A 16,641-nucleotide genomic window follows, 5' to 3' on the forward strand; every position below is an offset into this window, starting at 1 on the left:
AAATCATAATAGATAGATAGATAGATAGATAGATAGATAGATAGATAGATAGATAGATAGATAGATAGATAGATAGATAGATAGATAGATAGATAGATAGATAGACCTGCAAAAACTGAAAACTGCATCGGGTAACACTCACTGATTATACTTAGACGTCAAAAGAAGCAAAGGAGGGTTTATATGTTTTATTGAAAATATCAAATACTTTTATATTATATTATATTATATTATACATTTGCATATTAGCTTAGTTTAAATTTGTTATATTTGCAACCTGTAACAGAAACGCTGAGTTGTATTTAATTTTCATTAATGCAGTTAAATCTTTCAAATTTTATTAAAGTTGTATCAGCCTTATATAAACTGAATAGTCAGTGTATAACTTTACAAAAACTGCAGGATTAAACATTTATTGATTTGCTTTACTTGAAAACGCCAAACGAATTAAACAAATGTTTAGTAATTTAATTGAAAATAGTAGATATTTATATTATATTACATTATATAGTTTTAGTTTTATCTAGGTTGTTCTTCAGGTAGTTAAAACAAATGAATGAGTTCAGCTAACAAATCACTTCTTCAGTTTGTGGGCTTTAGGTCAAAACGAAGCGGTCGTCGCCTGTAAAGCACCGCGGGCCCTGCGTTCTGCTGAGCTGATTAGGAAGAACATTCCCACCCTCTTGGGGATTACAAATTAGAATTTCACTTTAAACCGTATTTACTTCTGTGCTATGAAAGGGCCATTTGGAGGAAACCTTTAATATTGATTAATACATGAATAAATTCTCGTTTACACATCACCGCATAACATTTGGCGAATAATGAACCTTACTAGTTTGGTTTGATTTTAAAAGTCCAGAGTTTGTGTAATAATAGTAGCGTACCTTCCATTTACTAAATGTTGGGAAAAAAGTTCAAGTAATCCTAAACTTTTGTATTAAGTAGTTTATGGCACTTCATTCTATAACTACTGACTCTTCTTTAAACAAATTAATTTAACTTTAGTCATGTTTATAATTGTACGCGATTGTTATATTCTGATTCATGCTTTATATGTATTCCTTTAAATTTGACACTCTACCTTTAATCAAGATTGATTATTTTAATCCGATTCCTCATTTCCAGCGTGGGAAATTGAGTCGTATACACAAAAGTAGTAAAAGCATGCATTTAATAAACTTTTTGAGTCCGACCTACAAATATAATAATTGCAGCACTTAAGCAAGGTTAATACAATTACAAGGCGCCAGAGGTCTTCGCTTTGATACAGCCCATAAATCCCCACCCTCCTTAGAACTGACAGGCAACGAAAAAGTCCGAATGGGAACAGAGTGACACTCAATTTGTGAATCCCGTCACTTGCCTTGGAGGAGAGTGCCAGCCCTTGAAAGTGACTTACCTTTGATTGTCAGTGATATCTGATCAACAATGCAAGTGTCAGATGCCCGTTTCGGTTCCGTACGCCGCAGAGGTGGAGCTGATTTGATTTTTCTTTTCATGCATAAGAGGTCTGGGGAGAGACTAAAACATGCATTATTTTTAAAGCGTAAGTAACTAAACAGAGTAAAAGATGGCATGTTTTACATGGATCAGAAAGGGGCATTAGGAGATCTAGCGGGAGGTTTTGCCTGCATTTTTATTTAAAGAAGCCCGGCGAATATGTTTACATTTTGCAGTATAAACATCCTGCCCATGTTCCTGTCTATCTTGAAAAGAAATCAGAAACTGGACATTTGAATGGATATGCCCTTCTCTGTTAACACATTCTTTGATTTTTGAACACTTTATTAGTATTGTTGCTGTTATTATTATTTTTAGATTTCAAGGCACTATGTATCCGATGCTCTTACACAAGGTATTACAAGCACTCATTTATAGTTTATAGGCCACAGAATACAATGCATAATTGCAATTTCAGAAAACAAACTGGTTTGTGAATGTTAGGTAGTTAAGATGAGACAACCTATATATAGACAATTAAACTCAATTCTGTTCCCATCAAAAAGGATTACTTGCCCCACAGAGCTTTAACGAAACAAGAAGGGTCTGGTCTTTTAGCAGCATTGCCTGGATAAATACATTTAGTGCGTTGCATTTTCTAATCAGTGTATTCAATTTTAAGTTAAGGTGTAAACAACACAATCAAATACTATGTAAAAATATTTTTGTGAGAAACAATATAAAAAAGCAAAAGCAGAAATGCATCTCGTAGCTAGTGAATTACACTTGCGGTTAGCTCGCTTTAGCCCACCCCAGATTGTTGTGTGGGAGGGGGACTGGGCGGGGATCGGTCGCTTCTTACGTCTTTGACTGTCAAGAGTGCACAAGACGCCGATGACAAGAGATAAGTAAAAGGCGAGCTCCCCTGTAAGGGAGAGAACAGACCTAAACCGATGAAAGGCGATTCCCTGAGTAAAGCACTGGAAATTAAAGGAGCCACCCGGCAAGCGACGCTGAAAGCAGCAGAACGTTTCAGAAACGTCAGCTACAGAGGAAGCAACTTGAACGCGGAGTTCCAGACTTTTTTTTCCTTTCTTTCTTTCTTTTTTCCCACGCACTGTTTTTGTTTGGTTTGCTCTTTGGCATCAGCAGCACGCGGTTTCTTCTGATAACAGTTCTGATTTTTTTTACCCTTGAACCGCTAGCTGGAAGCTCAGGTAAAGAACATAAAATTGCCCTAAAAAGAGGATTTTGTAAATGACGGCGGAAATTCAGCAACCTTCATCCCAGACCCCCGCCCAGAGCAGCCCGATGTCTACAGCTGCGGATAAACCTAACAGCCAAACGACCGTCATGGAGACAGCTTCTTCCACTACGAAAAGCAAGAAAACAAACGCCGGGATCCGGAGACCCGAAAAGCCTCCGTACTCGTATATTGCTCTGATAGTAATGGCAATTCAGAGTTCACCGACTAAAAGGCTGACACTCAGTGAGATCTACCAATTTCTCCAAAGTCGCTTTCCATTTTTCAGAGGTTCCTACCAAGGGTGGAAGAATTCAGTGCGTCACAATTTATCTTTAAACGAATGCTTTATTAAGCTCCCCAAAGGTCTTGGTAGACCAGGAAAGGGTCACTACTGGACAATTGACCCCGCCAGCGAGTTCATGTTTGAGGAGGGTTCCTTCCGAAGACGGCCGAGGGGCTTTAGGCGAAAATGCCAAGCGCTCAAACCTATGTACAGCATGATGAACGGACTAGGATTCAATCACCTCCCAGACACCTACAACTTCCAGGGTACTGGAGGTGCCCTTACCTGTCCGCCCAACAGCCTTTCTCTAGACAGTGGGATTGGAATGATGAACGGTCATTTGACGAGCAACGTGGAAGGAATGGGTTTGGGGGGCCACTCTGTGTCACATTTGTCAGCGAACACTGGGCACTCCTATATGGGAAGCTGTACCGGCGCATCAGCTGGAGACTACACGCATCATGACAACTCGGTGCCGGCCTCGCCTCTGCTAACCAGCGGCGGTGTCATGGAGCCCCACTCAGTGTACTCTAGCTCGGCCTCGGCCTGGGCCCCTACGGCCTCTTCAGCTCTAAATAATGGAGCGTCCTACATTAAACAGCAGTCCCTGTCACCCTGCAACCCTGGGACAAATCCATTGCAGCCAAGTCTTTCAACGCACGCGCTTGACCAGTCGTATCTTCACCAGAACGGCCATAATACAGACTTACAAGGTAAGTAGTTTTAAAGAACTAAAGGGCCGAATTTAGTCATTGTTGCTCATTTAGAAATATGGAGTCTTAAGCCATGTGCAAATGGAAATAATTAGTTAATATAATAACTCAGTATATTTTGCTAAGAAAAAGCATTTGCATTTTAAAAAATTACTGTAGCCATGCTATCACTTGTTAAATAATGCAATGCCTTATGTGTAGATTTTGGCATTTAGTAACATTCGGTAATTTCCATGGAAATGGACCTAAATAGAAACAAGGATTTATTTATATGGAGTACCATATTGGTGGTTCCTAGTTTAAGAGAGCATTTGTGAAGAAAACTACTAAACCTTAATCTGTGCTGTTACTTCTCACGCCGTTACAACTTTTGCAATAATATGAGACGAGGTCAAGCGAGTGACCGCCAGACCTTTACAAATAACGTTTAACGGTCCAAGGTATTAGAAAACAAAATGAGTAGGACAACGGATCTAGAAGCAGACACCACTAATTAGCCAATACCCGCGGAAGTCAAGTACTTTAGCTTCCTGTCCTGGTTGTCCTGGGCAGGGGTTTGTCCAAATAATAAACAGAAGGTTTAACCCTGCCTCTTGTTTTCCTAATACATTCCTGTAGGTGGTTAAAGAAAACACGCATGGGGCATCTCTGCAGGGAGAGTGTTTACAGAGGGTGCCAATCCAGAGGCAAGAACAACAGTCAGCAGTTGAAGCCAGACGGGGATCCCCTGAGCACTCAGAAGTCTGGGGGGATTAAATGGCGTGCAACTAGACAGTCTTCTCCGCTGTCAATTAAAACAAAATCAAACCCATATTTTGCAAAGTAATATAATTCCTGGTCATTATTTAGCGTAGGCGATGTGTGAAATTTGGTCTTAGTTCTGCTTTTCTTAACTATTAGCAATGAGACTTTTTAGTATTATTCTGATTTGCTCTCATTTCCTCTAATTTAGGCAGAGCTCGCCCGTGCAAGATTGCTCACACAGTGATGTTAAATTTCTCCGAAAAAGATTATACCATTTTAAATAAAGCTTTAAAATGTTAATAATAATGATATAAATAATAATAATACATTACATGACCACCATGTTCTTTATTTTCAGAGTAACCAACAGAACAAATATGAACGCGTCTAATGGACATGTATTTTATATATTGATCTTTGACATGATCATGAAATTAACATTGTTAAATAAAATTTGAACATAGAAATGTACATTTCCAGAATATTCAGAACTTAAAATCGATTAGCTGTAGATACATTTTAGGATTACTTTCATTTTATATGGCGATTAATCACGATGTTTCAGCTATGCAATTTCCAACCTTCCATCTTCTAACCCGTTCACCTATAGGTCGGGGTCTCCGGTAATCTTATACGAGTGGCAGCAAAATGTCAGAAGCCGAGAACCAGTATAGTGAAATTATTGTGATTTGTATTTGAATATCTTTCTCCAATATTCTTTAAAAAGGTCAAGCGTAAGGAAATTTAGTTATTTAATGTATGTATCTTACTAAGGTCTTTCATGATTGAAAGGAAATAGTCTATTTTGGTACATGACTGGTAAGTTATGAAAATTAATAAAAAAGCCAAAAGTAATGCGTATTTCAGGATATGTTTACAAAAGAATTATTATACTATAAATGTCACCGTAAAGAAACGCGTTGAAACAGATTATTTTTACTGAACATTAAAAGGGGGTAACACTTCCAGTTTTTACTAAAAAATGAAAGACCGTTCCTTAATTTTTATTAAACAGACTAAATAGGGTACTTAGGGAATATAAATTGTACGTATCAGTAAATAACTGAAAATAGCAATAACAATACTAACACTACTACTACTAATAAGAATTACTTATTTTTTAAGATGTTACAATACGCAGCTTTTTAAATAAGCACTGTGTTTTACAATAGTTGAAACCCTTGTCTGTAGTGTGGTGATTCAACGTCTTTGGATTTTGGTCTTTTCTGTCACCATATCAGAAACTATTCTTTTTTTTTTCATTAACAGGTATCCCGCGGTATCATTCACAGTCACCCAACATGTGCGATAGAAAAGAATTTGTCTTCTCTTTCAACGCGATGACATCTTCGGCAATGCATTCGACTGGCAGTGGCTCTTACTATCACCAACAAGTGGCATATCAGGACATTAAGCCATGTGTTATGTGATTGTCACAAAGGACACCAATTATCAGTGGAAGCCACTAAAATCCTTTCTAACGGGAGCAATTCATTTAGTACAAATCTTTTAGAAGTAATATTCAAATAGCAGTGACCGTGATGTGTGTACAGTACAGGTAATTACATTACCTGCGAGAAAATACTGAAAATCAGTTGTGTTCGTGTAAATGCCTTATCTGAAGAAAGGTTGGCTAAGGAAAAAAGTCCTAAAGAAAGATTCCAAAATAATATCATCTACGACAGTTGAAATTCGTTAAAGACCAGCGGGACAGATCACAGCAAAGAGGACGGACTCGCTCGAGGCAAAAGACACGCAAGACGTGAAATACCGTGATGACTGAATACTGAAGATAATCAAGTAACTGCGCATATTGTGCAACTAGCGACTTTTGAAATCAAAGCCCGACAATCAGGATTTTGGTACTGCACGATTCTGCTGGCAGATAAATTCACAGATGTACCTGTATCTGTGCTAAATAGACTTTACGAACGTGTTGTACTGTTTTTGTGCATATATGCACAAAAAATGTTATATATATATATATAACATACCAGTAAACAAGTTTGTATATACTTACTGTTATTTACTTATATAAATATATATATATAAAAAAGAACCGATACGAGTTGCTGACTGTATACCATCTCTAAAAAGGTTTATTGCAAACTCGACATTTTTTTTTTTTTTGCCACTCTCCTACTGCTGTTAAATACAAGGCAAATCCAGGCATCGGAAGAAGCTGTTTTATTAATGAGCTAAAGCAGATATCTAGCTTAATGAACCCAAATTACCTTTGCAAAGAAATGAAGGCACTTTTTTCCTAAAGTCCAAGAGATATTATTTATTCAGCATACTTGCTTTTAACCTTAAAGACACGATAGCTTCTAAGTAACAATATTGAATGATTTTTATTTACAGGCAATATTTGCCGTTAAGGAGTATTTTTATAGAATGTGTTGTATTGGAAAAGTTAACATGTTTCATTTACGTATAGTTTATATATGACTTCCTTGTGTTTATCTGTATTTTTACACGTCATGTTATTTTTCTCTGCACTGTATAAATTGTAAATGTAATTTCTTAAGTGAGTCTCTGTCCATTTTAAATTTGTAAATACAACACAGTAATGTATTATATACGAAACATTTTGGCATGCAGACCGAGTGAAACTGTTAGAAACAACTATAAACAAAATATTTCCAAACATACTGTGTTGTTACTTTATTGAGTACTTTGTTGCAAATTCATCGATCACCATCATCATATCTTATCACGCCACTGCCGTATCCAGGTAAGAGCGGCGATACCCACATATTATATATTGTATTTACTGTATATACTACACACACATACATATTATGTATATATACATAATGTATATCTTGTGCACTTACACAAGGTATGAAAGTGAAAACGCAACCTTTTTAGCTTATAACCTAAATTACAACAAATGGAAATTCTTTCTTCGCTCACCCAAAATCGATCCTTTTCTTTATAAATATTTCTTCATTTCAAATTTATATTAATTAACATGCCATATTCTAAAAGTTTGATTCACCGTCAATGTGACGATCCCACTTGTTATAGTATTGGTATTATATTGTTACTACACAATTATTTTTAATGCCTAAGCGTATGCGTTTTTCTTTTAGCACTCTTTTAAGATTTTGGCACTGGGTCATTTTTAAGTCAGGTTGGTATAAACGTGCAGTCCTACTGTTCCAAGTAAAATGAAGTATTTAGTGTATTTAACAAGTACAGTAATTCATTTCGAGTGTTTTTAATTTTATTTTGAAATGCAAAGAAACTTTGCCAAAAGTACGTTAGACATAAACAATCCCCACAATTCGGTATCTTGCAATAAGTAAAAAGAAAAGCAGGCGAGAATTCTGTGCCCTTTTCGCCGAGTGTTTTTTTTTTTTGGACAGGCAGGTAAAGGCATATTGCATCTTCAATGTAAAAGACAAATCGGAGCTACTTGTATTTCACAAATAATGTTTTGGTGGAGGCGTTAATAGGATAGTCGATCCTATTATTATTGATCCATAATTTAAACTGTATTCCTATTTATCTCTCCATATGAATCTTTCCATCCATCTGTTCATCCAGTCCTCCATCTATTTTCAGACTGTTTTTTTTTTTTTATGTTTATTTCCTCAGTAATTACAGAATGTTAGCGCAAAAAATGAAAGTCGACTGCGGGGTCATTAGTCTTTAATTTGTGAGTTTTTCTATAATCCATATGCTTATTTAATTTTGTTTGTTTATTTGCACACCACAAATCCACAGCAACTTATACAAATCCTGTATGATATTTTATAAATTCTATAAAAGGAATTTAACACTTTTTTTATTCAGTTGTATAACTTTGATGAGTTAATTAAAAGTGCGTGCAATAAAAGCCAAGCTGGCATTAGGGGACTCGACAAGACCTTTTGATCGTAACAGTTTAAGAATTTGAGAAGGTGTATTCACACATCTTGATTTTGTGACTTACACAATTCTCAGATGTGGCATTTTTCTGTATGCAATTTCAATTTGGATTTAAATCATACACCAAACTGGCCTATTCTTGGTTGCTCCATTGGTTAGTATATTATTGTAATACTGTACTAGTCCCTAGACTATCTACAATTACTACAACAACTACTACTACACTACTAATACAAATAATAAAAATGAGAAAAAAAACTTAAACTGCAATAATCCTATTTCAGGCATGTGTATCAAAAACAAAACAATAACGGATTCGTTAATATATAAATGTTAAAGATGAAGTTGAAATTAAATTGCCTTCAGGAGAGGAAAAAGGAAGACATGTTTCGTTTCGGCCTCTGTGCCTTCTTTAGTATGTGCCGAATGCAGGCATCATCAGACACGTTCATTTCTTACTGGAGTCTATAAATTATGCCTGTGCCCAGACTTAAATTACAGCCAGCGTGTCAACAGTTACAACTATTTGTTTCCCTAATTGTACGGTTGAGAAAGATGAAAAGGCCAACAAAAGTAATACAAATGATTGGATTAATGATTCGTTTAACATATTCGTATTCTCTATGCACGATATATTTATATGGAACAAAAATAAGCTAAGTAGGTTTCTTATAAGTGTACCGCGACCACCCACAGCCCATCAGAACGGGCTGATATTTGATCACACGAGTTTGTTTAAGAACTCAGCGGCTTTTAAGGTTCTCTTCGTGATTTATTCGTGTAGAATACGTAGTCCTAAACGTCTTCAAATACAATTAGATGTTAAACTGTCCTCTAGTGGCCTCCAGCGGTAATATGTGGAAATAACAACAAAAATAGTTAAATTGAATGTGTTCTTTAGTATTGTCTTTTTGACTGTTTTTCAAAAGCCGTTACTGTGCATTTCTCGGATTAAACGAAAATTTGAATTCTTGCAAAAAGAAATAAAGAAACAAAAGTTCATTAATGGAATAGTAAGGAGATAGATTTAATAATGCTAAATCAATTTTACAAAGCCATCATACTCAGATAGATAGATAGATAGATAGATAGATAGATAGATAGATAGATAGATAGATAGATAGATAGATAGATAGAGATGACTTTATTTGTCCCCTCTTTTCCTCCAACACAGCATACAAGACAAGAAGTGACCCTGGACAACACCCTATTTTCAGTACAAAGTACACTGGGCCATCTTAATGTATGGTCACAATGGGCATTGGCCGGGGGCCCCAGAAGCATAGGGGCCCACAATGTTTCTAATGTCTATGTATGTTTATGTTTTGCTATCAAAACAGGGGCCCCGGCCCACTACTTTGCCTGTGGGCCAATGATGCTATTATGATGGCCCTGGGCCAGCTTGGAGAAGCTAGGAGGTTTATGTAATGAACACATCTTAAGGGCAAACTGGAGTAACTGGACAAAACACAGACAATGGAAGAATTTCAAAGCTCCATGCAAAGAATGACTGGTACAGGGATAGAATGCAGATCCTTGGGTATGTGAGGAAGTAACACTTATCACTAAACTAAGCAGTATTTAGGGCAGAGTGGTGGCTCCAGAGGTGGCCTTAGGGGTGTGCGGGGCCTAGGGCTGACCAACACCACGCGGGGCCAGTTATGTCAAATGCTGTTACCGCTATGTGTGGACTGTATAAACTTGTACACGAATTTAATAAAAATAATGTTAACATTCACTGGATTTATTCATTACAGTATTCAGCTAAATTTTGCAAGATAACACGCGGACTTTATCAAAATATAACGATATAATCTATTAAAAAAGTGCAATTCATAATTCATGACAATACCACGACAGTGCGAAATGCGATGCGGTGTCATGAGGAAATTAGCAGGGCCTCTTCTAGAAAAGTACCCAAATTGCAAGTATACTCTGAGTCTCAATATGCAGGATATCATAGTCATAACTCACGTTGATGTCATGTCAGCCGGTTATCATAAGCAATACATGTATTTGTGCATTGATATTCGGACATGTTTATGGCCTACATATAAAATTTGAGTTTCAGTGTTTCAACAGGAAGTGTGAAATTAGCGTAGAGGTATCATCATGAAATCTCTTACCGGTTTTCGGTTCAGAGATGAAAATCCACTTTTCTTGCCTTCCGATTGGAAAAGTCGTCGATGACATCTTCGTAGTCTAATCTGGATGCAATGTCTTTTTCTGTAGATAGGATCGCCAGACCGCAAAGCCTGGCTTGAGACATGGTTGATCTATACTGGAGAATATAACTTGACAAATCTGCTCGAACGGGACACGTGGACCTCAAAAGCGGGGCCCCCTTAAGCGTGGGGCCTGGGTCGATCGCCCCACTTGCCACCTGCAAACAGCGCTCTTGGGTGGGTCTGAGGGTAAGGATCTGTGCTGGTATCTGGAAGGTAGCAGGATCAAGTCCATTTCTGTCAGAGGGTATCTTACTCTGTTGGGCCCTTGAGCAAGGCTCTTAACTTGAAAATTGCTCCTGGAGCACTACACAATGACTAAACTTGTACTCTGAACCCCAAAGTTCAGGCAAAAAGACAATTTCCTCTTGGTGATACTATAATAATATATCAATTCAAAATATTTATTCATAATTCATAATTCATAATTTAAAATAATAACTTTAATCACATGAAATTATACTTTTTGTTCCAGCCTGGGTAAAGTAATTGTAGGGTTGTATTATCACTGTATCGTTCTTAAAACCAGAACCAGTGCCAGGCAGGAGGCAGGTTCATCACTGGGTTCAGGAACACTCCTTCTCACACTCACTCATACTGTGCCAATCAACACACAACCTGTAGATCTCTGAGATGTGGGGGGAAAACAGAGTGAATGGAGAAAACTATGATGGCTCATGGCAAGAATGTACAAACTGCTGTGATAACCATACCACTATGCACTGGTAATGTACAAGTACATTCTTAAAATGATGGTTCTTTAGTGGAACTTTATAGTTCTTTACTGGGTTGTGTGGTTCCTCTTAGAAGTATTGCTTGACAAAGCACCATTTCATTCTGGGAAGGGTTCTTCAAATATGAAATTGGTTATTTGTGCTTTGAAAAACCTCTTAATATGTAGAAAAAAACTGAAATCTTTAATGTATGGTAGGCTACCTAGCAGGACACTAACAGAATGAGAAAACATGGACTTCCCCTGTGATATTGTAAGCAGCAAGAGTCCTTTTAAAATCTTGAGCTATTGGTATTTCACAAATCTGCTTATAGTTATTTACTATATGGAGCTGGTTATGAACCTAAATAAATAAGGTTCTTTCTGGAACCTTCATCAGTATGGGTCTTTTGACAACCAAAGAATGGTTCCCCTATGGCATCACTCTGAAAAAACATTCTGGCACCTTGATTTTTAAAAGTGTATGAAAGAGCAGAACTTAAATTAAAAACAATTTAGTAATATAGTGTAAATAAAAAGTATAGTCTTTCCTTAATCACTTAAAATTATGGTTTTGCCCCTTTGCCGTTTCCTCATTCACCTGCTACACATTCTTGCCTCTTTAAGAATTTTCTCCATTTTACTTCATTCACATGCTATTGGACAGCTGTGGATGCTCCTCAAAATGTTGACCCATGGGAAAAACGTGTAAACTCTTCTGTGGTAAGAACTGTCTACAAAGCTGTAATGATGGACAGTTCATATAATGGTGGTGTGTGAATTCTTAGAGATGAGATGTAACACTGACCTTTTATCTCAGTCAATAATAATAATAAAAAAAAATACCATGGTCATCCAGAAATGCTATTATTGTGTTTGGATAGTTTTTGGAGCAACATAATACACTTTAAATACATTAAGCTTACTGTTAAAGCTTATTTTTACACTTCTTTTTAGCTTTCCAGTTTGAACACCGGCAGGTCAAGTGATTTGCTCATGGTAACACAGTGTAAGTAGCAGGATTTGAACATACAACCGCAGGGCTTGAAGTCCAAAGCCTTAACCACTACACCCATGATTTGCCACTCCTTTTTATTTTGGTTCCTGTGACTCTAAAAATCTATAAATTGTTTCAGCATGGTTTTAAGACCCAGGAATTCAGTGGTCACATCTTTTTGTTTTGATGAATTTGTTTTCTTCTACTAGTAGTTTTTTTGCTTTCTCTCACATTTATTTTGCATTTGTATGGATTTTGTGCTGGTGGTTGCTATGTTGTTAGATAAGGTCAACCTGAAGTATGTGGTGCATGATATCACCAGGTTAAACACTGTGTAAAAATGATAGTGCTGATGATCCGTCTAGCATAAACACCAGCCTGGTATACACCCTGAGCCCTAAGATCAGGCAATTTTGTAGTTCTCAACCTTCCTCTCTTTCTCCTCTTCTCCTTTGTCAGATGAACATCCGCTCTAGCAGCAACGTTTCACAACAACAACAACATTTATTTAAATGGCACGTTTTCGTACTAACAATGTAGCTCAAAGTGCTTTACAAGATGAAGTAAAATAGAAGTTAATATAAAACATAAACAAACAAGATTAGGCAAAAATATTATACAGTATGTAACAAAGAAAAAGGTAAGGTTGGATGGCCAGGAGGACAGAAAAAAAATAAAAAAGAAAAAAAAACAAGATCTGCAGGGGTTCCAAGGCTAAAAGACCACCTAGCCCCCACTAGGCGCTACCTAACACAGACATTCTAAATCATTCCTCATGGTTTCAGACTTCACATGGAAGAATTTGATCATTATGGTCATGTGGACATCTGAGACATCTCCCATTCATCTATAAACACATGGGGCAGCATGTTACCTTTATCAGGTGGTGGTGGCACAGATTGCCACCACAGAAGAACCAGAAATGACAGCAGAGAATAGAACAGATTAGTACAGAAGGGCAGAACCCAATGACTAAAATGTAGCTACAAAAAAGCCATTTTAAAATCATTTCTTAGCAGTTTTTTACATTTCTCTACAGTATTACAGTATTAGCCTGGTCAATTTCTATTGGTAAAGTATTCCACATACAGTTGTCATACCTCAGCAAGGTTAAGATGGAAATCGGATGCCACCTGCCAATTCATGAAGACAGCAGTTGTGTATTTTCCATATAGTTATGGCCATACCTTGTGCTGCACCATGTTTTAGGTTCACTGATGTGGTGCATAGCAGTGTCCTTCAGCAGCCTCTCTGTGAGTCAGCCACAGAAGTCAGTAGGTATGCACGAAGGGGATACCTTTTTTGATCTAGTAGTTGTCCACTAACAAGCTCGCCATTTCTTGTCTTCCAACACAAAGTCTGAATGCCCTGCAGTTGAAAATGTTGTGTGTACTCCCCGGTCATTTTGCCCCAAAATCCATTAAAATCCTTAGACTGCAAATCACAGGCACATTCAATACAGAGAAGCTGTTACGTAGATGTGACAAAACTACAAGTGGCTGGGAATATGAATGGGCATCAGGTACATTAATTTAAATAATGTGTGAGTGTCGGGTTTGTTGGGTGGTGATCAGAGACTCAGACACAGAATTGAATGGATGTTGTTCTGAGGAGGTATTCTTTATTTCAGCAATACTATCTCTCCTAAAAAATACTAACCTCCAATTGTTCTCTTTCTCTTTTGTTTGTTCTTGCTTCTCTTCATAACCAATTGTAATACAGTAAAGCAAAGCTAGCAGCAACCTTAGCATACTGTAGATACCTTAATCTTTCAAAGAATATGGCAGTATTGTCAACTTATAAATGTGCAATTATTAATAGGCCACATAATTTACACTTATTTAACAATTTATTTATTTCATATTATCATACAAATGCATTAATGCCATCATGTAAATTGCATCATGTCAAGTATTCTAAATGTTCAAAGACTTTTCAGGACATGAATTTAAGTTTGTCCCTACAGTTGGCTCAAATGGTTGCCAGATTAAGAAACACTTAGGTGGAATTGGGAGCCCACAGATTATGAAGGATTTAACACACTACTTCAGTTACAATAGTTTTCAGGAAACACTCACAAATTAACATTTGATCTTAAGACAGAACCTACATTATTCTTAGTGTTGCGATTCCTTTCAGAAAATCTACTCTTGGCCGATTCATTTCTAGTCTTACAACATCATGTCCACCATATGTCATTTCAGAAAGTATTTTTTCTCAAACATGAAAACTCCGACCCTTTACAAACCTGCCCATACCAGTTAATAGGCTACAGTCTGAAAAGAGAGTGAACAAATGTTTGCTGTAGGTTTCATACAAAAAAAAAAAACTTTGTGCCATAGCAGCTGAAAACAAGAAGTTATTCTGGCCTTCTTAGTTTGCATTAACCAAGGCAAAATCCTGGCAGTAGCTGGGAATCTGTATGGAGAGGATTCCGCTCTATCACAACATGCACTTCTTCATACAAGACCAATTTAGTCTTCTAAAGAATCTGACATGATGTCTTTGGATTTTATGCAGAATAAACACAAGCCTGCACAAGGAGGAAATGCAATTTTCACACAGAAAACACCACAGACGGGAATTAACTGCTTTCCAAATTCTCAGAGGCGGCAATAGGTTCACAAAGTCGCTGCACTGTCTGTTGAGTTTCTTGTTATGCCAAATAATCTTTGACATAACAGACCACCAGAAGGAGAAAAGCTGGAAAGAGCAGTTAACTGATGTCAAATAGAATATGAATGTAGATACTGAAAGACAATCATGCCAAGATATTAAAATAATATCCCACTGCAACATTAGGGAGAGATGTATTTATGTGAAGAAATTTTAATATGAGCAAGTGTTCTGCATCAGAAAGACTTTTTAGTCTAATTCCAGAATATTGAGGAAAGTAAATGGAATGTATTATCAGAATGTTGTGAGACCTAGAAAGCTATACCATCGACTGTGTGTTGGGTTGATCAAGGTACCACTTCTTTTAGAGTAAAACATTTAACAGAAAATACTAGTGTCACCCATTACAAAGAATAATGCAAATACAGTAGTATCATCTACATGTTCCTTTATATCTTTCATACAGTACATTTTTGATGGCACACCATTATAATTTTCTTTTCCCAAAAATCAAAACTGTCACAGAAGAGCAAAAGTCTTCTGGTGAGCTATCAATTTCATGTTGTGCCCATTTTTTAGTCCTTTTAATAATAAGATTTAATTTCGTTATAGAAAATCCCTGAATGTAGAAACACTTTTGGCCAGTAATTTACAGTAAAACATCACATTTAATATACAATTAACATTTATTTTACTCCTGCCTACAATTACTTTCCTACCTGACTTGGCTGAGAAATGATATTTAGCTAACTTGGGTGGAACTGAACTGTGTTATATTGTACATTTTTCCACAGAATGTCTCCTTCAGACTGATCAGCTATGATTTTTCTGGAAAACTACAGAGGAAACTAGGGAAAAGAGAGCAGGAAGATATGTAGAGAGAGGGAGAGATGAGAGATGGAAGATAGCAAAGAGACAGAGTGATGAAAGCAACATCCTGGATAGAAGATGCTGACTTTTGTTCATTGCTCCCTTTGCTTGGAATGCTGCTTCTTCACCCCTTGCCCCATTATGATGAAACCAGCAACTGTTAAAAAAATGGATGTATGCAGTTCTAACTCAGTTTGTACATTACAATAGTTTAAACATTGGCATATTTTATACTTTATAGGTCTGAATAGTTTTAATTTTAGCTTATACTTTGTAATATTTCATTAATCTGAGTAACATGTAACAGTGGTTAGTAAGTTGCACTTAGATACAGGGACTTGGATTCTGTTTTCAGCTCAGTCATTACCTATATGGAATTTGAGCATTTGCTGATGTCTATTTAGGTTTTTACAAAGTATTTTGGTTTCATTTCACTTGTGTTAGGTTATCTAGTACCTCTAAAATGGTTGATACCTTTATATAAAAAATATATTTGCTCACAGTATGATTATGTGTATTTTACTAATTTGTCATGGTGAATTTTCTGAGCTGTTTTCATGTTTTATAGTAGTCTATAGGGTGGATTGCAGGAGTAGCAAACTTTGGATTTTTTGTTTGGGCGTTCTTAGCAGAAGATTATACATTCATTTATGATTCTTTACTCCCTCTTGTGGACGTAAAGATATAACCACTAACTGTAATTGGCTATAGGGCAACATGCACAACATATTTTGTTAAGAAAGGTATATTACACATTTTAAAATGGAACCAACTGTGAATTCTGTTACTGTGGAAAAGTAACAAAATAAAAATCTGTCATTTCCTAATAGAAAGCACATGGATATAAATCCACCTAGGGTTCCTGCCTTTCAACAAACAACCTGATAATAATTGAGAGATATTTTTCCTTCTAATT

General features: G+C 36.6%; 1 protein-coding gene and 1 long non-coding RNA gene across 2 annotated transcripts in view; one reads left to right on the top strand and one right to left on the bottom strand.

Annotated features, from left to right (window-relative positions):
- LOC127529189 (uncharacterized) overlaps window positions 1-2,031 on the bottom strand; it is a 45,965-nt gene extending 43,934 nt beyond the window's left edge. Inside the window, exon 1 of the long non-coding RNA XR_007935872.1 lies at window positions 1,403-2,031. This is a non-coding gene — a long non-coding RNA (uncharacterized LOC127529189). The remainder of the gene's footprint in view (window positions 1-1,402) is intronic.
- Window positions 2,032-2,352: 321 nt separating this feature from the next.
- foxf1 (forkhead box F1) lies at window positions 2,353-6,488 on the top strand. Its single transcript, XM_028809841.2, has 2 exons — window positions 2,353-3,685; window positions 5,699-6,488. The coding sequence occupies exons 1-2, from the start codon at window positions 2,701-2,703 to the stop codon at window positions 5,857-5,859; spliced, it is 1,146 nt and encodes a 381-aa protein (XP_028665674.1). The 5' UTR covers window positions 2,353-2,700; the 3' UTR covers window positions 5,860-6,488.
- The last annotated feature ends 10,153 nt before the right edge of the window (window positions 6,489-16,641 follow it).

Source organism: Erpetoichthys calabaricus, chromosome 9 (genome assembly GCF_900747795.2).
Source record: "Erpetoichthys calabaricus chromosome 9, fErpCal1.3, whole genome shotgun sequence".
Classification (NCBI taxonomy): Eukaryota; Metazoa; Chordata; class Cladistia; order Polypteriformes; family Polypteridae; genus Erpetoichthys; species Erpetoichthys calabaricus.

Excerpts from the sequence above, each read along its gene's own strand:
- foxf1 (XM_028809841.2), top strand. The coding sequence starts at position 2,701 with ATGACGGCGGAAATTCAGCAACCTTCATCCCAGACCCCCGCCCAGAGC. Across the intron at positions 3,686-5,698 it reads CCATAATACAGACTTACAAG|GTATCCCGCGGTATCATTCA; the intron begins GTAAGTAGTTTT and ends TTTCATTAACAG.